Here is a 24,973-nt window from a genome sequence, read left to right as displayed (position 1 = left end):
GCACCCAGAGAGCCGCCTGCTTGGGGGTGTGGAATCCAAGCAGCAGGCGCTTCCTGGTCAAGAGACCGTGGCCGCGGGAAGCAGAGGAGGCCAAGCCGGGGTGAAGAGTGGTGGGGGGTGGGAAAGCACACACTGCAAATTACCGGTTGTTTTGTCTCCCGCTGGATGCTCCGTGAGGCTGCTTTCTCGTACCCCCGTTTGCTGGTGTCCGATAGGAGTCCAAGATGGTGGATACGCGCTGCGTTAGCTGGTAGGGGACCTCTGCATGAATCTCTCCTTGCTCTCTGTTCTCTGTCAGTTTTCTCACTCCATTTGGTGCTTGGCTGAGTTCTGTATCTCTTCATTTGATGTTTTAGGGTTTCAGGATTGTTGTATTCTCTGTTCAGCTTAGTTTTTCAGATCTTTGCTGTGGAGGGATGGCGTGGTGCTTCTGCCTAGAGCGCGATTTTTCCGGAACTCCCTTCCTTACATTTTTAGTAGAATTCACTGGTGAAGCTATATTGGTCTGATGTTTTCTCTTGGTTAATTTAGTATTGAAAATTCAATTTCGTAATAATTATAGCAGCCAGAAACCAAATCCACTGCTGCTGAGTCGATTCCAACTCATAGCAACCCTACAGGACAGAGTAGAACTGCCCCATAGGGTTTCCAAGGCTGTAAATCTTTAAGGAAGAAGACTGCCACAGCTTTCTCTGGCAGAGCTGATGGTGGGTTCAAACCACCGACCTTTCAGTTAGCAGCCAGGCACTTTAACCATTGTGCCACCAGAGCTCCTTTAATAATTATATGATTAATCAAATATTCTGTAGTCTTAACTTAGTTTTGCAAGGTTGTATTTTTGTAACAATTTTTCCATTTCAAATAGATTTTCAACATAAAATTATTTTTAATATCCTCTGATAATTGTTTTAGTGTCATTAAAATCTGTAATGAAGTCTCGTTTTTTTATTCCAAATGCTGGTAACTTGTGCTTTATTTTTGTTAATGAGTTATATATTTTATTAGTTATTTCAAAGAACCAACCTTTGACTTTTTTGGTTTGCAGCCAAACAGTTAACCACTGTGCCACCAGGGTTTCCATACCTTTGACTTTTTTGATCTTCTTCTATTATATGTTTGTTTTCTATTTCATTTCTCTTTCATCTCCCTTCTTAGATTTTCTTTACTTTCTTTGTGCTTTATTTAAGATGTATGCTTTTATCATTAACAGTAAGCTTTCTTCTGTTCTAATGGATACATTTAAAGCTATATATTTACCTTTAAATTAAGCTGCAGATATATCACACAAGGTTTAGAATCCCATTTTTTCATAATCATGCTGTTCAAAATATTTTCTAATTTTCATTCTGATTTCTTCTGTGACATATGAATTAGTGTATTTTGAAATCTTCAAATATATGAGATTTTGTAATTATCTTTTAGTATTGATTCCAGCTTTATTTTGCTGTGGTAAGTGATTATACTCTGAATAGCTGAAATTTATTGGGACTGTATTTATGCCCCCAAATATGGTGTATTTTTGAAAATGTTATGTGTCCTTAAGGAGAATGGTATTCTGCAGTTATTCGGTACGGTTTAGTAATGTCAGCTAGGACAAGTTTATTAATCAGATGTTTAAATCTTCAGTACCCCCCCCCCCTTTTATTGCCTTCTTGTTCTATCAGTTACTGAGAGGGGTGTGTTAAAATTTGTCACCATGATTTGCCTATCTTTTGCCTATTTTTCCATTTGGTTCTTTCAATTTTTGCTTGATATGTTTTGAAGTTGTGTTATTAGGTACATAAACTTTCAATTGTTTTATCTTCTTGGTTAACAAAATATTTTATCGTTACGAAGTATCACTTTTCATCTCTAATTCCTCTTTTTTATCTTAAAGTCTACTTTATCTGATATTAATATAGCCACATCAGCTTTCCTTCAATTAGTTTTTATAGTTTAATTTTTTTCATTTTTTTATATTCAAACTTTATTTATCATTATATTACAGAAAGTGTGTTTTTACAGCATTTTTAAATTACAGTGTGATAATCTTTGTCTTTTATTGGTAGGCTAAATCTATTTATAGGTATTTTGTGGAAATGGACATGTTGATTCTAACATTCACATGGCAATGCAGAGGGCCAAAGGTAGCCAAGATGGTCCTAAAGAAGAAAAACAACTGGCTGATTTGTTTTAGCAGATATAAAACTGCAGTAGTTAAGACAGTCTGATAATGTCACAAGAACAGACAAAAAGGCCTGTGGAATAGAATAGTCTTCATGTATATTAAAAGTTAGCACTGCCAATCCATGGGAATGGGTGGTTTTTCAATAAATGGTACTGGGTCAACTCTATATCTACATTAAAAACAAACAAAAAACCCTAATCCACCTCTCCTCATGTCACATGCAAATTCAACTCCTGAAGGACTGTGGATCTATATGTTAATGTCAAAAATAAAGTTTTTAGAAAAGAATAGGAGAATAGTAATATTTTCATGACTTTGCGGATACTGAAAGATTACTTAAAGAGAATACAAATAACTAATCATAAATGAAAATATTTGATAAATTGTACTACCTTAAAAAAAAAAACTTTTGTTTATCAATAGACACTATTAAGAGGGTAAAAAAAAAACAACTGAAGGAGCGGCAGAAAATAGTTAAACATATGAAACCAACAAGAGGCTCTAATCTAGAATCTATAAAAACTGCTCAAATCAATGAGAAAAATGACAATCTGAAAATCGACAAAAGACTTCCCTTCACAAAAGGGAATATGCAAATGATTAATAAACAAAGAATTGATTTACCTCATTAGTATTCTGGCAAATTAAAATGATGATGATATACTATTACACATTCAACAGAATGACTAAAATTTGAAGATAGACAATACCAGGTGTTGCGAAGGCTATGGAATAATGGAAACAATTGTAAGTTGCTAGTAGGAGTATAAATTAGAGCAACCATATGGAAAAGTTTAGTATTACCTATGAAGATTGATCACATGCATATTCCATGACCTAGAAATACCACTCTGAGATATACACTTGGCAGAAATGTATGCACAAATGACCAAGAGTCATGTATAAAATGCCTGGCACAGCATTGTACAGAATGACCCTAAAGCTGTAAAAATTTTCCTATATCCATCAAGAGCAGAATAGATAAGTAAATTGTGGCATTTTGATAGAAATTATTTTTATGGAATGGAATACTATATAACAGTGAAAATGAATGAACTATAGCTCACTGCAACAACATGGATGAATCTCACAAACATAATAATGTTGAACAAAAGAAGTTAGACATGAGTATACATTGTATAATTTCATGTATATAAAATTCAAAAACAGGCAAATTAAACTGTAGTGTTCAAAATCAGAAAAGTGACTACTTTCAGAAAAGAGATGGGATAATAATTGGCAGGGGGAGTATGGGGACTTGGGGAGTGGTGACATTTTTCTATTTCTTTACCTGTTGATGGTTACATATTTGCTCTCTTTGTGAAAGTGCACAGAGCTGTACATTCATGTTTTGTTAAGTTTTTTGTGTGTGCATTATATTTTACAATTAAAAATAATTTAAAAATGGAGTGAGTGCTCTGGTATAAAAGAATAGGGAAACAAAGTCTGGCTCTTTTCATTATATTATTGTGCCTCTAAGAAACAAAGGAGACAATAGGTTTCGCAACAAGGGAAACGACCTCCATTCTTTGATACAGGCCACAAATTCATTTACAAAGGGAGCTGAAAGTCTCCCTACGACATGCATAACAAAGCAGACAAAATGCAGAAAGAGTTAAGTTGTCAGGCTCAAAGATATTGTGGAACTTTGGAAGAATATGATAATCGAGAACAAGAGGACAAGGGAAGCAGAATGAGATAGAGATCCAACCCTCCCTGCTCATGAATTATCATCAATTCCCTAGTGAGAAGGGATCTGTGGTTAAAACTCAACCCTCATTTAAATAATTATCTTAGAAATGACTACAATTAGTTGTATATGTTTAATTTGATTGCTTAAATAAATCTGGATATAATTTTATCCTTATTGTGACTCATGAGTCATCCTCAAAATAACTCCGTTTTTTTTGTTTGAAGTTTCACATTAAGAACCTTGACCAAAGAGATTGAAAAAAAATATTTAGATCAGGGTGGGTTTTGTTGACAATAGAGTTACTACACTAACAGACTATTAAGATTATTCAGATTGGGTCTGGCTGTAGCCAGCCTACATGGGGATGAGAAAGAGTGACCTCAACACAGCAGTAAAGAAACATCTCTGACCCAGAAGAATGATAGAAACCTAAGAGTTCTTAGGAGAGTACCAGGAAGACCCAGAAGAGTGGCCTACAGCTCACATGACATATGGCAGGAATTCCTCAAATTAGAAAAGAGCAACCAGTGGGCTAGAACCTGAGATTATTGTTGTGGTTACTGTCCTATTAATTGAACATTACTTTGGCTGTTTTTCTATTCGTTGAGTTTTATCCAAAGTCATCATGGCTTGAAGAAATGTAGGTTATACAACATAACAGCCAATGAATAAAAGGAGGAAGATGATGCGTAAATGCTTCTATTCCCTATCCAACCCATGTAGTATCTATGGCACTAAACTATGAAAAATTTGGACTTCATGACATATTTAAGCATCTATAGCAATAGCCGGCTAAGTAATTTAGAATAAACTTAAAGGTAAAAAGAAGGCATAATGATCTAGTGAAAAGAGAATAAGAAATTAAATTAGGGAATTCAGATTGTCAATATTTCTGCTTAGTCACTGAAGTAAGATTGTAGATATACAATCAGCTCTTTATCTGTAAATTCCCAATATACTGTGTATAGTTTAGACATCAATTGTTATATAAAGAAGGTTTAGTTCACATTATATACCAAAATCTATTATTTGCCTGTTCTTGTTTTAGCAAGTAAGTTTAAACTCGAGTGTTATATTTTGTAAGTCCTCATATTTCTTTCTTTCTTTTTTTGATCCTTGGTATTCTATTCCTCCTTTGCTTTTTTATTTCCTCTTCCCTTAATCTGCTAATTTTCATGATTTTAAAATGTTTATTTTTTTGTTTTCATAAAAAGATTTTGCACTATCCTCTTTTACAAATGTTGATTTTCCTACTAGGAAGACCTGTTTCACATCAAGTAATAGTAGTGTTCTGGTAAATGTTTAACAACTGGATGTGCAAAAAATAAGAGCCCTGATTTATAGCATTTGCCGATTTTCATGGTGTAAATACTTCCATCATGGCCTATTTCAGACTACTAACATGATGTCACTAAACTCAGATTTGAGGAGAGATGCACACAATTAGATCTCACAAGCCAGTCAGAGCCAGCTCCAGCCTATTACTGACAGAATATAATTTTGTTTATTGATAGTCTAGGGAAAGTTTTTCCTAATTATTACTTCCTTAATAAGTTCTTGTTTTCTTGTATGAACTTCTATCTTCTCCAATAATCATACACTGTGTTGTTGTTGTCGCTGTTTTACCCCAAGACATGGGACTCATTTGTTCAAAACTTCAATACTTTTCACAGAAATTCTAATCCTTTATACTATTTGCATTCTCCTGATCCAGCCTCATTTTCTACTTTTAGTCCACTCAACATAGCCTGTACTCTACCAAAAACAAACACAAAGAAATACCCAAAACAAAGCCACCCACAAATCCAAGGAGTTATAATGTCTTTATCCATGCATTTTACATTATATGGTGTTGTGGAGTGAACTGTGTACCCCCAAAAATATGCATTGAAATCCTGGCCACTAACCTGTGGATGTGATCCTGTTTGGAAACAGTATTTTCTTTTGTTATGTTAATGAGGGTCCTAACCTAATCACTTCCAAATTATAAAACTTGCAGAATAGACACGGGGGAGAGGAAGACAGATGATAGAGACAGATGCGTCTACAACCCAGGCACACTAAGGATTGCTGGCAGCTACTGGAAGCTGAAATAGACAAGGAAGGACCTCCCCTTAGACCCGTGCCCTGAATTTGAACTTCTAGCCTCCTGAAGTGTGAGAAAATCAATTTTTGTTCTTTAAAGTCACCCCCTTGTGGTATTTGTATTATGGCAGCACTAGTTAACTAGGACACATGGTAAATCCTTTCTTTTGATTTTACCTTGTCAAAATCTCACTTTCTATTCAAAACCAAAGTTAAATGTCACTTCCTTTATTAAAACATTTTCCCATTCCTATAGTTAAGAACAAATGGTCTTATTTTACATTCCCAAAGCACTTTGTTTATATTCATTTTACTTTTACTTGTATTAGAATTTCTTAGTACAAAACAGATGCTCAATAAAAGACTATTAAATGAATTGCTGAATAAATTAATGAAATAACATGTTTGCTTCACCATTGAAAACAAATGTTTTCTTCCTTTTATTGGAAACCAGAACCTATGAAGTGTTCGGATTCTCAGCCCATGTTTCTTTTAATATCCTCTGAAATACCTAAAGACAAATGATACAGAAAGATCTGCCTAATGGAGTTTTGAATTACCCAGATAACTTTCACTTCATTTGGCATTTGCTGAAGCAGATAAACAAAACACATCCAAAATCAGTTTGGTTCTCTGAGTACCTGCTTCTCATAAGCCTTGTGAGATATAAAAATGAAACATCATTGGCCACATCTACACTGGGAAGTATCTTCAAATAATATTTTTCCAAAACATATGTGATCCCTTTAGATTATCCATACATTCTCTTTCAGAATGTGGAGAGTTTTCAAAGTCTAAGAGAAAACCATGGAAAGGAAAAATATTATTTTGACATATCATACATTTCTCCTGTATTCAGTTCTCCTTTCCTCTACTCATGAATTGCAACTATTTGGGAGCTTGTAAACTTTCCCAGATTCACACCAATTCCCCAGTGGAGTAAACCTCAGCCATACATAATCTAAAGGATAAAAAAGATGGCAAAACTACTTTCCCATTCAAAATCTAATAAAAACAAACCCCTGATGAGCAACTTGGACAACAACATCTCAAGACTTCACCTCAGGGGTGGTTGTCGACACTTAACTCAGATTAATTCAAGAAATTTCTTTTAGCAGCTTTAGAGCAAGAAGTCATTTTAGAAAGATTATCAACAAACACAACTGCTAAGTTCAGCTACTGCTTCTGAAATCCAAGTCAAATGAAAGCAGCTGAGCCTACTCAATAGGTGGTAACAGAGTTATTACAAAGAGAAGATGAGAAGAGGGAGAGAGGGTGGGGGAGAGAGGAGGGAAGAGGGAGAGAGAGAGAGAGAAAGAGGGAAAGAGAAAGGAATGAAGGATGGAAGGAAGGAAGGAAGGACAGAAGAAGCCAAACCTTAAAGAGATTGTGGGAGATCAACAAAAAACAAGCCATTCACTCCAAATTGAAGTGCTGGGCTTTTAGTACCAGAGACTGTGGCATCATCTCAACAGTTTCCAGGTCTATGGCAATTTGTTTTTTTCTCTAACAAGCTTAAAACTGTCTTATTCTGTTTTGACAGGTGGTCTTTTAATGGCCATGTTCTCAACTCACTACCCAAGAATCCTATTACTGCATGTCCTTTCCTTGCTTTTACCTGCCTCAAGGTTTTCAATGTTTTCATTTTAGATTCCATAGGAATGCCAAGCGCTAAATCTTTTCTCACCTCTTGGGAAAATGTCTTTCAGAGGAAGCAACCCAGGGTGCTTCTAATTGGCTTTGCATAACAGTAGGCAAATTTATCCTTAAAACAACTGTGACATTGTTTGTCAACCAATACAAATACAGATTACCAAATTCAGATTCTCTGGGAACCTCACAGATGTTTCAACTACTAATTCTAAAAACTATTGGTTATTCAGAGCCCTGGAGGCATAGGGGTTAAGAGCTTGGCTGCTAACCAAAAAGATCAGCAGTTCAAATCCACCAGCTGCTCCTTGGAAATCCTGTGGGGCAGTTGTACTCTGTCCTATAAGGTCGCTATGAGTTGAATGGACTGGACAGTAACAGGTTTACTGGCTATTGACATAAGTATCCCCGTTGTCTTTCCAAGCAACCTAATGATTCTTCCCATTTAGACTGTCACTTTAATTTCTTGCAAACCTCAAGCTGTTGTGCCAGTGCTTCAGTGAAGAAGTTCAAGAATATTCACCATACACTGATTGTACTGATAAATTTAAGTTTTGAACTTTGCCAAGAATAAGAAAAAAATGGACTTCTGGTATGTCTTCAAAATCAGTTGCCTCTAGGAATTTCCTGTACCATGCTCAAATTAGCTTTAATCCAATAGTATATTATTTTGATTGACCCTGTGCATATTTCTTAAAAGAATAGTTAAGAGATGTTTTGCTAACTAGATCACATTCATGATAAAAAAAAAAAATATTTAGAAAGAAGAAAATGCCTGGTTTGGGTACAGCACTCAGATAATTTACTTTTTAAAAAAATCAATTTTTTTTTGATACCCATCTTTGTATCTACATTGAGATATGTAGTCAAGAGTTCCTGCTGATTTTACAATTCCTCTGGGTTATGTAATACATATTATTCTGCTGATAATAAGCCATATGAAGCAGCGTTTTGCAGTATTGACATGGCCTGGCCAAGAACAACAAGGGAAAGAAATAGCATTCAAAAAAATGGCAAAATGTTTATGAATTCTAATCCTCTGCACATGAATAAATACATCTGACAAAGTGCAGAGACCCTCAAAAAGGCCATTCTTGACCTTCCTAATTTGAGTTCAAGTGCGTGTTCAACGTGGAGAAGCCAAAGTAGGTCCTGCCGATGTTTTAAGCTCAAGCTTTACTGCATTTTGTTATTTGTAAAAGTGACGTCCTAGATAATAAGTTATAATTGCCCTATTAATCACTTGAAAAGGGGGCTTGAGGGAAGCTGGGATTTGAAATTGCAATAATTGGTATCTGAAAGACGTCCTTTTTTATTTTGTTACCTAGAACTTACCACCTAAAACTACTGTGAAAACTGCATGCATTCGTTTTTTTAAATGGTGAAGAACATGCAATATTATTTTTTCTAAAGGAATGAAGTTTAAAACTTCAATGCAGTTATGCTGTTAGTTGTGATGACCTTTGAACTGGAAAAAAATACAGAAAATCAGGCCTTGGGTTATAAATTATATTGTCAATGAAAGTGAGGAGAACTCTTTGTTTCTTGAGCTGTTTTAAGTATTACATTTTCATTTCCTTTTAAAAATGAAGTATAATGTACAACACACTTGTATTTTTCTTCCATTTTTCATTAAAAGCATTTTGTTCTCTTAACTCTGTTCCTCAATGTACTGATAGACTGACACATCAAAATTTACCATTTAAAGTTCAGTGTACCATATCCATTTGTTACCCTTAAAGTATTTTGTGGGAATTCTGTATTATTGTTTATCCCCTAAGAATCCTCAGTGGAAAAAAAAAAAAAAACCACAGAAAGGTATAGATTATTTAAACCTTCCTTCCTTTAGTTCATGATGAACGACTGTTAGGTTGTGCTTATGCAATTGAAGATAGCCAACCAAAAGGGACAAGACGGTATTTAGGGTATTTGAATAACTAAATCAGATTTACTATAAGGCATCCAGATAATTAAAATCCATTGAATAGTCAATATAGCCAAAAATAATAATTTCAGTTTTCACTTACTGGAATTTTTAGCAATCTATATACCCACATGAGCCTGTTTATGATTGGCCAATGATAGTTTTATCCCTTCCTCTATTTCAGGCCTGGTCTATCTAAAAATGTAGAGAAAAGGCACAGGTTTCAAACTTTAATTCAGGAGATGTCCTTCTAATGTCACTAATTGCTCTATGAAAGCAGTCTATTTGATTTCTGGAAATAGCACATGCACTTAAATGCCCACAGAAACCTTGCCCACAGGCAAGGCACAGACACATCCATTTTACTTTTTAGTACACTCATATAAATTAAGAAAAACATGTACTCCACACAAATGACTTGAATCTGTTCTGTAGTATATTCATCTCTTAAAGAAAGAGACCACAAGAGAAATGACTATCCTCATTGGAAATCCTCCCTTGGAAGAACAGAGTTGGGCCAAGTGCAGAGATTATAGGAGCACAGAGACAGATTCTCATTTGAATGGGTGTGCTCAAAAAAAGCCAGTGAAGTCCGTAATTTCCTTCCACACAGTTGGAAAAGTAGTTGGCTTTCACAGCCGGGTAACATTTCTTTCTGGGCAGGTCAATCATCCATGGAGCCACAATCCACAACCTACTGTGATTTTCTGCACATCTGGCATAAGCCTTTATAATGCAAATATTAAAACCAGTCTTGCTTCCCTAAAATGTTTCTATTTGTTGTTGTTATTGGGTGCCAGTGAGTCAACTGGGACTCATAGTCACCTTATGTGACAGAGTAGAACTGCCCCCATCGGGTTTTCTTGACTGTAATCTTTAATAGTAGCAGATTGCCAGGTCTTTCTCCCTCAAAGCTGCTGAGTGGGTTCCAACTGCCAACCTTCAGTTAGCAGCTGAGCGCTTAACCACTGGTCTCTTTAAAATGTTTCTATACTTAAAATCAAGTAAGTAATTTGAGAATATTGACTACACAAAAAATTTTACCTGGTAGACAAGCAGCTCAACACTAACTGATAAAATAGAAGTGGCATTTATTTTTTTTGCACTTCTTCATTGCCACACATTAACCAGCATTCTGTTTGACATTATTCTTTTATAAGAATCTCAAACAGACTCTAAGAGTTTAGAAAATGTTAACCACCTTGAATTAGGCATGATCTGAATCAACAACCAGTTGTTGACACTAATCATTAGACAATTATATCCTTGGGTTATTGTGCTGTCCAAAATTATACAACAGAATAAAGTATTTGAGTAGTGTTTGAGTTTTCTCACTTATTTTTTTCTTCAATTAAAAAATACACATTATTTCAATAAATATGGCAAAAAAAATTTTGAAACACCATAAATTTGTAAGACAATGATGACAGTAAAAGCTATGTGCTCAATGTACAGAAAAAAAAGTACTTTTTCTTTCATAAATACTAGAAAGACATGAAACTCATTGCCGTTGAGTCAATTCTGACTCATAGTGACTCTATAGGACAGAGTAGAACTGCCCCATAGGGTTTCCAAGGCTGTAATCTTTACAGAAGCAGACTGCTACATCCTTCTCCCACAAAACAGCTGGTGGGTTTGAAACGCTGACCTTTTGGTTAGCAGCTGAGCTCTTAACCATTGCGCCACCAGGGCTTCTTAGAAAGGCATGAGTTACTGTTAAAAACAATATAAATGATATATTTTGAAATAATTTTGTATATTTTTATTTAATACACAGAGTCATATTTCAGGTTTATGAAAGAAAGGCAAAATATATGCAATAGTCATAACATTACTATACATTCATTAGCAAATTAAATGAATTGATAATATGAACACATACAAAGTTTGAAATATTTGCTGAATTGCAATTAATTGGTCCAAAAGCTTATAATGATCTGGAAGCAAACTTCATGGCAATTTGATCTAAAGTCTTCAGAGTGGTCAGAAAAATGTGCTTCCGTTTAGTTATGTGATGAGAACGAAAAGAGAATGCCCTTTAGCTATTTAGATACAAGTTCAAATCTTGGGTCTAATGCATGCTGGCTCTGTGACTTTGGATGGATTTCTCAACCTCTTTGAGACTCATTATCACCATCTGTAAGATGGAAATAATATCTATCTCTTAGCCTTGAGAATTCTTAAATGATGACAGAAAAAGAGATTTACCAACATTTTTAAAAAGTTTTTTTTTTCTGAAATGCCACAGACCTACGGGAAATCGCAAGAGAAATTCTTCTTTGAATTTTATTCTTAATCAGTGTTTCATTACTCAGTGGTTGGGTCAGTAGACAAAGCATTCCTCTTTCCAAAGGTTATCTTTACTCATTTGTTGAGCTCTGTCAGTAACCTGATTGAGGGGAGTGTTGTGTGTATTCTATAACTGCACAAAGGTCATAGCATATAAAATTAAAACATGTAAATTTCTCATATCTAAGGCTTGCATTATTTTTTAAAATGGTAAGAGTGCTTTCTGAGTACGTGGGTTTTAAAAAAATAAAAGACAGTGAACTTTGCATGCATACATCCCCAGTCCTTTACTCCTGCTTTTTTGTATTTTTAGATAGTTTACCTCATTTCCTAGAAGAGCATTTACACAGGCTTCTGATGCATCGCAGATGGCTGTGAGATCATGTCCTCCTTCTAAAGCCAACACCACATGTCCATTAGCCAGTGTCATCAGTTGCTTCGTCAAATGACCAAAGCCTACACACAAATACAAGAACATTTCTGAGTATTAAATCAAGAGAAAGTGACTAGTAGACTCTAATATTTATTTAGCATTTATTCTTTGTAAGTTCTTCCTCAGCACTTTCTATGTGCTAACTTATTTAATACAATAACTCTATGGGTTAGTTCCTATTATTGTCTATATTTTACAGAGGAGAAAACCAAAGCCCAAGGTCCAACAGCTAAGAATTACCACATACAAGATTTGCAGCAATCCTTCTGGCTCTTCGCTAGTACTTAGAATTGCCTCCCTTAACATGGTCTATATGCATCTAGATGAAAAACTTGAATATTATTCAGCCAATGTTAATAAGGAGAACTATGCCATTTGTTTGTCATACACTTTCTGTCTCCCTCATATGCCTTTACTTTATTATAGGAGGAAGTGTTCTACATATCATATCAACTTAAGTATTATATTTTTTAGTGTTAATTTTTTTATTTTGGTAAATATATATGTAACAACACATTTGACATTTTCACATGTACAGTTCAGTGACATTAATTATGTTCATTATATTGTTCAACCATAACTTTACCCACTCACAAATTATACCAACGCCCTTAGAAAGCTCAGTGTCCCCTAAACACTGAATCCTCCTTTTTCTCTCCTGCTCGCCTGCCCCAGGTAACTACTAATAAATTTTGGTCTCTATACACTTGCCTATTCTAGATATTTCATATAAATGGTATCATGTAATATTTGTTCTTTTGTGACTGACTTATTTCACTCAGCCTAATAGTTTCAAGGTTCATCCACGTTGTAGCATGCATCAGGACTTGATTTCTTTTCATGGCTGTCTAATATTCCATTGTATATATTACCACATTTTGTTTATCCACTTATCTATTGACGGACATTTAGGCTGTTTCCACTTTTTGACTATGGTGAATAGTGCTGCAGTGAACATTGGTGTACAAGTATTTGTGTTCCTGCTTTCAGTTATTTGCGTATATACCTAGGAGTGGAATTGCGTCAAATGGTAGCCATTCTTTTATTATGAAATAGTTGATAAATGAAAAAAATATATATATAAACATCTATATATGCTATAAAGTATAATTATGTAACAAAGACCTGCTCATTCACCTTCCAACTTAAGTAAAATAACATTAGCAATAAATTAGCAATAGTCTTTTTTTTTTTTTTTTTTAAGAAACCTACAGAATACAGTTGATAGAACTAAAGGAAAGTCTATAAAATTGTCAAACAATGACAATACAAAATGAAACTAAGTTGCTTCTATTTTGGAACAATGAAATAATATCATCTTAATCCTTGGGATGTATTGAGATAATCACCTAATAAACCAGAACCACCCAGGTTTTCTGTTCTAGTACTTAAGGTTACCCACGAACAGGATGAGTTAACTTTCCTACCACCTTGAAGCACTTTAATGTTGATTCTATCCACTTAGCTACTATTTTGATGGAAATCAAAACAGTCATTTTACAATTATCTCATGTTTTTAAGTAACTGGCCAAAAAAGGGCATTCTAAAGAGAATTAAAAAATAGGCAAAAACTTTTTCAGCATTTCAAGATTTCTCACTCATGACTATCACTATGGACCTCATGATGGTATCACTAATAATCCTTAAATAGGTCACTTGAGAATGGAGCTGATCATACTAAAATCTACCATCTCACCTGATTACTACACAAAGAATGATATGGATCCAGAAAATGTGTAGTGCACAGTTCTGATCCCTAATGCTTAAAAAAAACTTCTTTGCTTAAGTCAAGATTAATTGCACATAATAATTAGATCCACTCCAAAAAAAACCCAAAATTTACAGGCAAGTACACATGTCTGCAAGTACACATTTCTGCTAATCACATCGCTAAGTTTTCTAGAAGATTTTCCTATAACCTAAATCAGTGTTGTAGTGATAATTTTAAAAGATATAATAATATATCAAGCCAGTAAACTATATCTTTCATACTGAAAGTTCCTAGCAATAGAGAATTTAGTAATTTAAAGACACTATTGAGCAGATCAAATCAAATGAAAAAAAAAAAAAAAAGCTTGTGAGAAAACACCAAATCTGATTTAAGTTCACCCTTTCCTCTGGGATTGAAAACGTTTCATAAAATACCAAATTTAGATGGGATAGTAAAACGTGGAAGGAAAGAGTGGAATGAAGTTAATCTTTGATCTCTATCCAAATTCCTTTTTCTTTTACAGGGTTTATTTCCATTCACATGTTACCCATGTGATCTCTGGAGTCAGGGATAGAGGCAGCTGAACTCTGATTTATGTGTGCACAAAACATTAAGGTAACGAAATGAAATCTCTACAAGACCCATGCTCTCTTTTCCAATTAAAGTAGAGTCTAAGAAAAAAATTTTTAGTCCTATTAACTTGCAGCATTCCACTGAATCCATTGCTGCTGTGCATTTTGGAAAGATCTGAAAAGCCCAGTATGGTTACCACTGTCAGGTAATTATTTTCCAGGACATGTAACACAAAAGAGTTTCAGTGGTGTGTGTGTGTGTGTGTGTGTGTGTGTGTGTGTACTTCATTTGATTACAGGTCATGTAACATGTTTTTAATAGGTGTGACTGCCAGTTTCATATAATAGTCCGTACTTCTACATTTACAAAAGATACTCATCCTAATTTACACACTAAACGTAAAATAACCTGCAGAGCTGAGAAATTGTATCAGACACCCTTAGATGGCAGTGTTTTTCTCAAGGAGGTTGGAATGCCCTAAGTGTGAGGGCTGATGGGAGGATGATCAACTGAGAAAAAGATCTGTACAGCGCAGTGCTTATAAGCTAAAGCAATTACCAGATACGGGGGTGCAACTGGGTTCTTAAGATGTGTACATACCTTTAGTTTCTAAACTTTGGGGAGGTTGTGTTGGGCACTGAGGGGAGGACCTTGATGCTTAGAGTACCAAGATAGGCAGGTGACAGGCTCAGGGCCGTGACTACTTACCAATCAGTATAGACATATTTTGATATTTTAGCAATGAGTATAGCCATACTAAGAAGTCCCTGCGTGATGCAAACAGTGAATGTGCTCGGCTGCTAACCAAAAGGTTGGAGGTTTGAGTCCACCCAAAGCACCTCAGAAGAAAGGCCCGGGCACGTAGTCCCAGAAAATCAGCCATCAAAAACCCTAGGGAGCATAGTTCTATTTTGACATACATGGGGTCACCATGAGTAGGAGTAGACTCCACAGCAGCTGTTTTTTGATGGCCATACTGGTGCATACTGACTGAAAATCAGCCTTGGCAGTAACTCTTAACTACTTTCATTGACTATGAAAGAACCTCTAAGAAAAAATTTTTTTTTCAAAGAGAGATTTGGCACCTTAAGCTCTTTTAAAGTAATCTTTTAGGATGAGGCATTAATTACTACTAATAATGATGATAATAAAGAATCCTGTATGTAGCCTAGTTGTTTTAAAAAGACTCTACTCAACATTAAATTATGAGAAGGAAGTTACATCGTAACAAATCATTTCTTTTGATAAATCAAACACAGCTGACTGGGTAACTGTCCACAGACATCACTGAAGAAGAGACTTGGAAGGGCATTTTCAGTTAGAAATCTTCTCTTTGGTTCCATTGATTTACTAGAAACAAATTTTATTTGGTTCATTCTGAAAAGAGTATTCAATAAGCTACTAAATATGGTAGTTGTTTTAAATTATCAATTGCAATTTGATTTCCTAATACTCTGTAGGAGGTTGTCTCTGCCTAAGCAGTTATAGCATGTCAGCATTTTTACTAGTTCAGAATATTTGTTTGAAATGAAGTTTCTCTGAGAAGGCTCAAAGATTAAACTTTAGGTATGCATTTAATGACTAAACCATGGAGCATAAAAGAATTTATCTTTTAAAATGGCATATCTCAAAAGCCTCAGTCTAGCTTTTCCCAAATGGTTCCCAGAGAGTATCAGTAGCAAAAGGAAATAACTCTAACTAGATTTATGTTAATTTGCATTTTAAAGTAACTATATAAAATGAATACATGTTCATCGTGGAAAGTTGGGAATATAATAATTAGAAAATGAAGACAAAAATGATAGCAACATAATGGTATACTTATAAATATAATAGGTAATAATAAATAAATGATTACTAAAATAATGATAGTATAATAGAGTATATACTATATAAATACATTCTCTATTACAGAATAAATAAGAATAAAATATATAATACATAAAAAATAAACTACTAATATATATAATAGTACTCAATCCGTAGTTCCACCAATCGGAGATAGCCACTTTCATTTTTGTGTATTTCATACTTGTTTTGTGTGTATTTTTAAAAGAAAAATCACATTATAAGGTTTTATAAACTTACATTTACAACTATCAACCTGGTAGAAATGTTTTTCATTTTAAATATATTAATATATTCATATCATTTTAAATATATTAATGTACTATCCAATTCCCTGTTTTTAGACATTTCCATTGTTGGTAGGCTTTTAGTTTTAGATACATGATTGCAAATAATATCCTTGTGCACAAACTAAGTGGCTGGTACATATACTAGAAATTATCTGATTCCAGTATTATTGGGTATTATTTTAGGATGGAAATAAGCATACTCTTTATTGCTAACATTGTTTTTTTTAACCAGACTATTTTTTTTAACCAGAATAAATATTTCACATTTAAAGGCAAAATAGGAACGTCAGTTAAACCTTCATAAATTATTCTTTTAGAACCTATGTGTGTTTGGCAATGCATGATGTGGATAACTGAAATAGTCTTGCAGAGGTTACAGAAATAATGGAATAATCTCCAAAATACTCCCAAAATGTCTGTTTCTGTTATATAGAAAATAGTATAGTGAGACTCTCTTTGAAAGTCAAAACTGAGATACTCTGTCATAGGTTAAAAAGGGGATTCTGTCCAACCTGTTGGGCTGAAATCTACAATATAGGTGTTGTTGCTATCCTGCCACCTTGTAGCTCAAACTCTAGGACCAACTATCAGAGAAGGGTACCCCAGTCATGATTCATTTAGTTAATGAAGAAATAGAGACACGAATCCTTTCACCTCTACTTACAAATCTCTTACTTTGCTGAGGTCAGCTTTCTGTTCTCTGCTCACTATTAATTTCACTCAATTTTGAAAGAAGCTTCAAGTAAAGCAGCAGAAATGATGTGGCCATTCAGCAGAGGTAATGGAATTCGAAAGTCAGCAGGAGTGACAGTCTCTTTTGAAATAGTAACACCTGATACTTACAATGACTTTATCATTTTTATAACTCTTTTGCATGTTACTAAAAAGCATCAGCAACAATTTACTCATATTTCACCTTATCTGAACCTTAGATTCATTTCATTTGGGCATGAAATGTTTGTAACGACTTCCTCACATATATTTGATACGTTGTTATCATTAGGTGCCATCGAGTCTGTTTCAACTCATAGCGACCCTACGTACAACAAAATGAAACACTGCCCGGTCCTGCGCCATCCTCACTGTCGTTGCTATGTTTCAGCCCATTGTTGCAACCATCTTGATGAGGTCTTCCTCTTTTACACTGACCCTCTACTTTACCAAACATGATGTCCTTCTCCAGGGACTGGTCCCTCCTGATAACATGGTCAAAAGTAAGCGAGACAAAGTCTCGCCATCCTTGCTTCTAAGGAGCATTCTGGCTGTACTTCTTCCAAGACAGATTTGTTCATTCTTCTGGCAGTCCGTGGTATAGTCAATATTTTTCACCAACACCACAATTCAAATGCATCAACTCTTCTTCAGTCTTCCTTATGCATTGTCCAGCTTTTGCAGACATATGAAGCGATTGAAAATACCATGGCTTGGGTCAGGCACACCTTAGTCCTCAAAGTGACTTCTTTGCTTCTGAATACTCTAAAGAGGTCTTTTTGCAGCAGATTTGCCCAACACAATAAATATATCGTTTGATGTCTTGACTGCTGCTTCCATGGGCATTGATTGTGGATTCAAGTAAAATTAATGACAACATCAACATTTCCTCCATTTATCATGATGTTGCTCATTGGTCCAGTTTTGAGGATTTTATTTGATATAGTTGGGATCAAAGGAGTCACAGACTTTTGTCCCGTTTAAATATAAGATTTAATTTTGCACAATCACTGGGGTATTTTTTATTATTACATCCAGAAAGGATCACTGAAGAATGCATGTAGAATGACGTATAATTACAAAAACTGTAGCCATTTTACTCCCTGTAGCACTCAACATTAAGTTTCCATGTTGTTCTTTATGAAAATGTAGGCAAAACTCAAGTTGAGAGAGAATTTTGGGTAGCATGTGGCAGTCTCATGTACTGTGAGGCTCTCCGGCAGGACTTCAAAGCAGAATCTGATTGTTGCAGATGGGAGGAATGCTTTCCACAGAAATACCTTTTAAAACTCATGGTGCTGTAATTCATATGTTAGGCACCTGTGATTGGTTCCTGATGATGTTGGGATCATTTAACTCACAAAACCATTGTCGCTACCATAAAATCCTTTCATGTGAAGCCAAAAAGGTTTATTTCATGCAAATGAAAATTTTTCATTAAAGTATCACCTTAATAATGGCAAAGATATATATCATGCTTAAAATGTAAATTTAAGAACATATTCTGAAGATTCATTTCATGTTAAGATCTTTACTTATTTGATGTCCCAGGACTCTTTCCAAGTTCATTGAAACCGGAAATCAATTTTAGAAAAAATATGGAGATTATTATCATTAAATCTTTCAGTTGGCTCATTCAAGCAGCCCCATAAATACTGCATATGTTTTCGAGAAGGCACTTTCAACCACAGTAAAAATCCTTTTACTGTTCTAGTTATTCACGTTCCAGGAGGTAAGTTTATATTCTCAGCACCTTTTGTAAGGAAATAATTATTTGGTTTATATCCTAAACAAAGTCTGAGACAATAGACTACTCTAATGTCATTATTTCCAAAAGGTGAAACTGAAAAACATTTATCCATATGAATTCCTAAGAATAAAAATGGCAAGAAATGTTGACTGGTATTTTAACTATCCATCCATCCATTTATGATCCATCTACAACTTAACAATTATTTGCTAAATGACTAAGATGTGCCACAGTTTTAGATATATATCCGATACTTTAAACATTTGTGATACTTCAAACATATGTGATATTACAAACTCCTATTTGAACCTCAGTTTTCTCACCTGTAAATATAACTGGATTATTTCGTGTACTGCACAGAATTGATATAATTATCTAATCATAAATAGCCACCTCAACAAACTTATAAGCAAAGTGCCTCAAACAGATTTTGACACATAGCAGACACTTGGTATTTATTTTTATATAAAAGAATTTAATCACAGAATTTTAGATATAGAAATTAATTTTAAAATCATATATTCCAATCTGTTCATTTTAAGGATGAGGAAACTTAAGACCCAAAAATGTGAATTATCAAGGCAAACAGCTAACAGCAGAGCAGGGGTTAAAACCCAGATCTCCCAGTGAGTGAATTTCCCACCATTTTTTGCTACCAACTCATAGATCTACAGTAATAATACTGTGCATCTTTTTAGACATGATTTCAAGTTCAAAAGGAACAACTTCAGAAAAAGTTTCTAGATACCAAATGGCTTTTAAAAACCATTGCTTTGGTGTGTTAAGTGTAAACAAGCCAGAAACGTGAATATACACAAATATTAAAACCACAGATGAAAAAAAGTCCCTAGAAAATGCCTTTGGACATCATAGGACTACTCCTTCCCACCCCTCAAGAAAATTGTTTGTGCCAAACCCCAACTGCAAGTTGATTTACCGATTACTAGTTTTTACTGCTGTTGCCAATAATGCATCTAACACTTGGGATCTATTCTTTCATCGATGCTCATGCATAATTGGCCAAGTGAGATGGCACAAGAGCAGGACAGATTCATACTAAGCAATGATGATCCCATTACAGTAGTTTAAACTGCTCGAATTCAACCAGTTCTTACTGAGCACATACTCTAATAATAGCTAGGAAAACACAGGATGAATAAGATACAGCTCCTGCTTCCAAGGAGCTAAAATAAAAGGGACATGTACACAGATAACATATAATTCAACATAGAGAAAGACAATTTTTATAAAATTCTTGAAATGTTTTAAAACTTAATAGAAGGATGATATATGCTTGGAGGAAATTCAGAGGAAGATCAAAGAAAAGACACCCTTAAACAGTTGCAGTGTTATGAATTTGAAATCCTTTGCCTCAGCTTCCCATTTCTGACACAAGAATATAATGTTGTTAAGTTTATATGAAGCAATATATTTAAAATACATTCACCTCACACATGACACACAGTAAGCATCATTAACTTTTGTTTTCCAGCCCATAAACCCAATTTTTAAAACCTCTATTAGATAAATAGGCAATATTATTTAGATGATATCTTCTTTTTCATTTATTTGTTTTTATATTAGTAAACCTAGCTCTAGAATTACTCAATTTTGCTGCAATGGGATCATATATATTATAATTTAAAAACAGCAAAGATCAAAAATGAAAAAGTAACCTCAGTGGACAGGAACTTATATTTCCAGACAATCCTGCTCTTTAAAACTCATTTCAAAAAGATAATTGCCAAAAATTTATTAATATTTTCAAATCTAGCACAACGTTTGGTACAAGTAGGTGCTCAATATATGTTTACGGAAAGAATGAATACATTTGGAATGAACATATTCTATTCAAGATTATTTGATTCCATATCAACTTTATAGTATGGTACGAAGAATTCTAAGAGTGACCCTCAATGATTCTCACTCTTGTATAATTAACATCCCCTTCGAGTGTGGGTGGAACCTGTGAATATGATGAGTTACCACTTCTGTCATACAGCAAAAGGGATTTTCAGTTGACTCTGAGTTGATCAAAAGGGAGATTTTTCAGGAGGGAGTAATTTAGTAACTTAGCCCTTTAAAATGCCAAAGTTTTCTCCAGATGTTTCTGGAAGAGGAAGTCAGAGAAATTTGAAGCATAAGAAGGACAATGCATCATTGCTGGTTGGAAAATGAAGAGCCCTGGTAGTACAGTGGTTAACAGCTCAGCTGCTAACCAAAAGGTTGGCAGTTTGAATCCACCAGCTGCTCCCTGGAAACCCTACAGGGCAGTTCTACACTGGTTTATAGGGTCGCTATGAGTTACAATTGACCCGACATCAGAATTGACTCAAAGACAATGGGTATGTAAGAAGGAGTGTCAGTGGCCTCTAGCCAGCAAGGAAATGGGGACCTCAGTCCTACAACTACAAGGGACTGAATTTTGGCCAGTAAGCTGAATGAACTTGGAAGGTGATCCTTCCCCAGATCATCCAAAAAAGAGTCCAGCCTGGCGGATACTTTGAATTCAGCTGGTATAGACCATAAGCAGAGAACCCAGTTGAGTCTGCCCAGACTTTTGACATGCAGAATTGTGAGATAATAAACTGGTGTTGTTCTAAGCCACTGGGTTTTCACCCATCCCTGACAAGACTATAAGCATAAGAAAAATCAGTATTATAATTCTAGTTTATAAGATAGAAATGAGAATATAGGGTAAGTTAGACAGAATAACAATGATAACTACAACAATTCTATAATGGTTATCATGTACCAGGTCCTGGGATTTACACAGATTTCTCATTCAGTCTTCACACCAACCCCATGAGGTAGCTACAGAGAATATCCAGCTTTCTACAGAAGTACAAACAACGAGTAGAAAAAGTTGAGTAACTTTCCCAAGGTCACACAACTAGTAAGTAGAAGAGCCAGAACTGACCTCAGGCTATCTGACTGTAGAGCCTGAAGTCTTAACCCCTGAGCATGTTGTTGTTGTTATTAGGTGTCATCAAATCCATTCTGACTCACAGCAACTCTATGTACAACAGAAAGAAACACTGCCCGATCCTACGCCATCCTCACAGTTGTTGCTATGTTTGAGCCCACTGTTGCAGCCACTGTGTCAGTCCACCTTGATGAGGGTCTTGCTCTTTTTTGCTGACCCTGTACTTGACCAAGCATGATGTCCTTCTCCAGGGACTGGTCCCTCTTGATAACATGTCAAAAGTAAGCGAGATGAAGTCTCGTCATCCTCGCTTCTAAAAAGCATTCTGGCTGTACTTCTTCCAAGAAAGATTTGTTCATTCTTCTGGCAGTCCATGGTATATTCAGTATTCTTTGCCAACACCATAATTCAAATGCATCAATTCTTCTTTGGTCTTCCTTATTCATTGTCCAGCTTTTGCATGCATATGAGGCGATTGAAAATACCATGGCTTGGGTCAGATGCACTTTAATCCTGAAAGTGACATCTTTGCTCTTGAATACTTTAAAGCTTAGGTCTTTTGCAGCAGATTTGCCCAGTGCAATAAGTCATTTGATTTCTTGAACCCAGGAGCATAGTACTTCTTAAATAAAGGGAGGACCCAAAACATTTTTTTTTAAAGAACAAATAAAGCATTTTCACTTTTCACTTAGAATGAGATGAAGTAATAACTGCACATCACCATGTGCCCAAGGGGGTTCATCTGTATCACTATTCTCTACCCATTTCCCCTACTAGGTGCCAAGTGCCAGTATACTGAGGGCTAACATGGGTACCTTGACAATGCCTGAAGAAACTAACTATAGGATCTCAGGTAGATGGGTTATAGGAAGAAAACGAGGCTGTGATGAATTTTCAGTTGTGATGGAAGTGCTGCAAATACAGTCAGTGACGCTGGCTTCTCTATTACTGAGAACAGAAACCAAAGGCAGTGGGTCACTCTGTGATAAAGACTACACGAACCCCACTCCTGGATGAGCCTGAGTTTACACAGATTAGATGACCCTTCTTAAGTAGAGTGATTTATATAGCTGTGAACACTACTGAAGGACCAAGGCTCTATGAAGGAATGTAATCATTGGCCACATCAGGTTGGTCACTTGCAGGTCTTTTCCAACCAATATATCTTGTGCTCAAGGAATGCTGGGTGGTCTTAGAGGATTGAAAGAGCACACCAGCTAGGAGACAACCTGGGGCCTGGGGATGGGCAAGCATCGTAGCAGAAAACTCTGGGCTCAGAGTGAGCTCAGCCCACCAGCCACCCAGCCACCTGCCATTGTCTTCTCACAATTTTCAGAATTAAATTCAAAACGTTCAAGGCATGGTGTCTCTCTCTCATAGCCTCATTTCTGCCACAACTACACGCTCACTCTTCTCTTTATTTAGGGTCGTTATGAGTCGGAATTGACCCGACAGCAACTGGGTTTTTTTTTTTTTTTTTAATTCACTGTTTGATGAGCAGTGCAATTAAATAGTGGCCTAAAATTCTGAGCCTCCGCTGATGGAATGCCTTTTCCATATTCAGCTAACTCCTACTTATCCTTTAAATTCAGCCTAAGTAGAACCAACTGTGCAATGTAGACAGTGTTCTTCTGTGTTCTCTCCATGGCCATTTCTGTCTGTACTATAGGACTATATAAGGACTGTATTCTGTAGTCTGTAATTTGTCAGTCCACTCTACGAGGCTATAAAATACTAGATGACTGGGACCACATCTTGCCTTATTTTGTATACCCAGTACCTAGCAGAGTGCTAGGAATTCTTAATAAATGTTTGTTAAATGATGAATAAATAGTAGAGAGGGTTGAAGCAAACTTTATGGACCTGGCTGAATGTGTGATAATAACTCAAGTTTATATGGTGCTTACTATGTGCCAGACTCAGTGCTTTATGCTTTAAATACATTAACTCATTTATTCCTCAAGGAAAAAATACGTATATATAAAAGAGGTATTACCATTAGTCTCATTTTAGAGATGAAGAAACAGACAGAGATGTTAAATTTTTCTGAATCTTGATTCCATGCTCTTAACCACAATATCAAACTTTTTTGATTCAAGGCCCACAGTGATAGTGGAGAGCAATTTTTACAGAAAAGTAAAATCAAAACTCTGAAAAATGTTACGCTTTTATGATATACACCTGCTTCAGATGATCTATTTTAAGTTCTTTAAAAATTTTTTTTTACTACAGCTACCATGGCCTCACCAGACTAAGTCCAGTACAGCTAGATGGTGCCCGGCTACCACCACTGACTGCTCTGACCGGGATCACAACAGAGGGTCAGGGACAGAGCTGGAAAAGGATGTAGAACAGAATTCTAACTCACAAAAAAAGACCAGATTTACTGGGCTGACAGACTGGAGAAACCCTGAGAGTATGGTCCCCAGACACCCTTTTAGCCCAGTGGTGAAGCCCATCCTGAAATTCACCGTTTAGCCAGGGATTAGACAGCCTCATAAAACAAAACAAGACTAATGAGGCACAGCAGTCCAGGGACAAGGACTAGAAGGCAAGAGGGGACAGGAAAGCTGGTGATAGGGAACCCAAGATTGAGAAGGGGCAGTGTTGACATGTCATGGGGTTGTTAACCATTGTCATAGGGCAATATGTGTACTAACTGTTTAATGGGAAACTATTTGTTCTGCAAACCTTCATATAAGGTTAAAAAAAAAAAAAAGAATTATCTAGGTGAGATCAAATTGATAACAGCAACTCAAAAGGTTTGCTGGAAAGCCTAGGGGACAGTGAGTTGAAGATAATGGTGATGGAATAATTTGGAAAAGGATAGTGAGACTAGCAGCACAACTGGAAGAATGTAATCAATGTCACTGAATTGTATATGTAGAAACTTTTGAAATGGTGTAACTTTGGCTATATATAT

At 35.5% G+C, this 24,973-nt stretch overlaps 1 protein-coding gene across 1 annotated transcript in view; it reads right to left on the bottom strand.

Annotated features, from left to right (window-relative positions):
* HDAC9 (histone deacetylase 9) overlaps positions 1 to 24,973 on the bottom strand; it is a 700,487-nt gene that overhangs the window by 80,590 nt on the left and 594,924 nt on the right. Inside the window, exon 23 of the mRNA XM_004377428.2 lies at positions 12,131 to 12,264. Coding sequence (XP_004377485.1) covers positions 12,131 to 12,264 — 134 coding nt within the window. The remainder of the gene's footprint in view (positions 1 to 12,130; positions 12,265 to 24,973) is intronic.

Source organism: Trichechus manatus, unplaced genomic scaffold (genome assembly GCF_000243295.1).
Source record: "Trichechus manatus latirostris isolate Lorelei unplaced genomic scaffold, TriManLat1.0 scaffold00050, whole genome shotgun sequence".
In the NCBI taxonomy this organism is placed as follows: Eukaryota; Metazoa; Chordata; class Mammalia; order Sirenia; family Trichechidae; genus Trichechus; species Trichechus manatus.
This window is presented reverse-complemented; position numbering and strand designations above follow the sequence as displayed.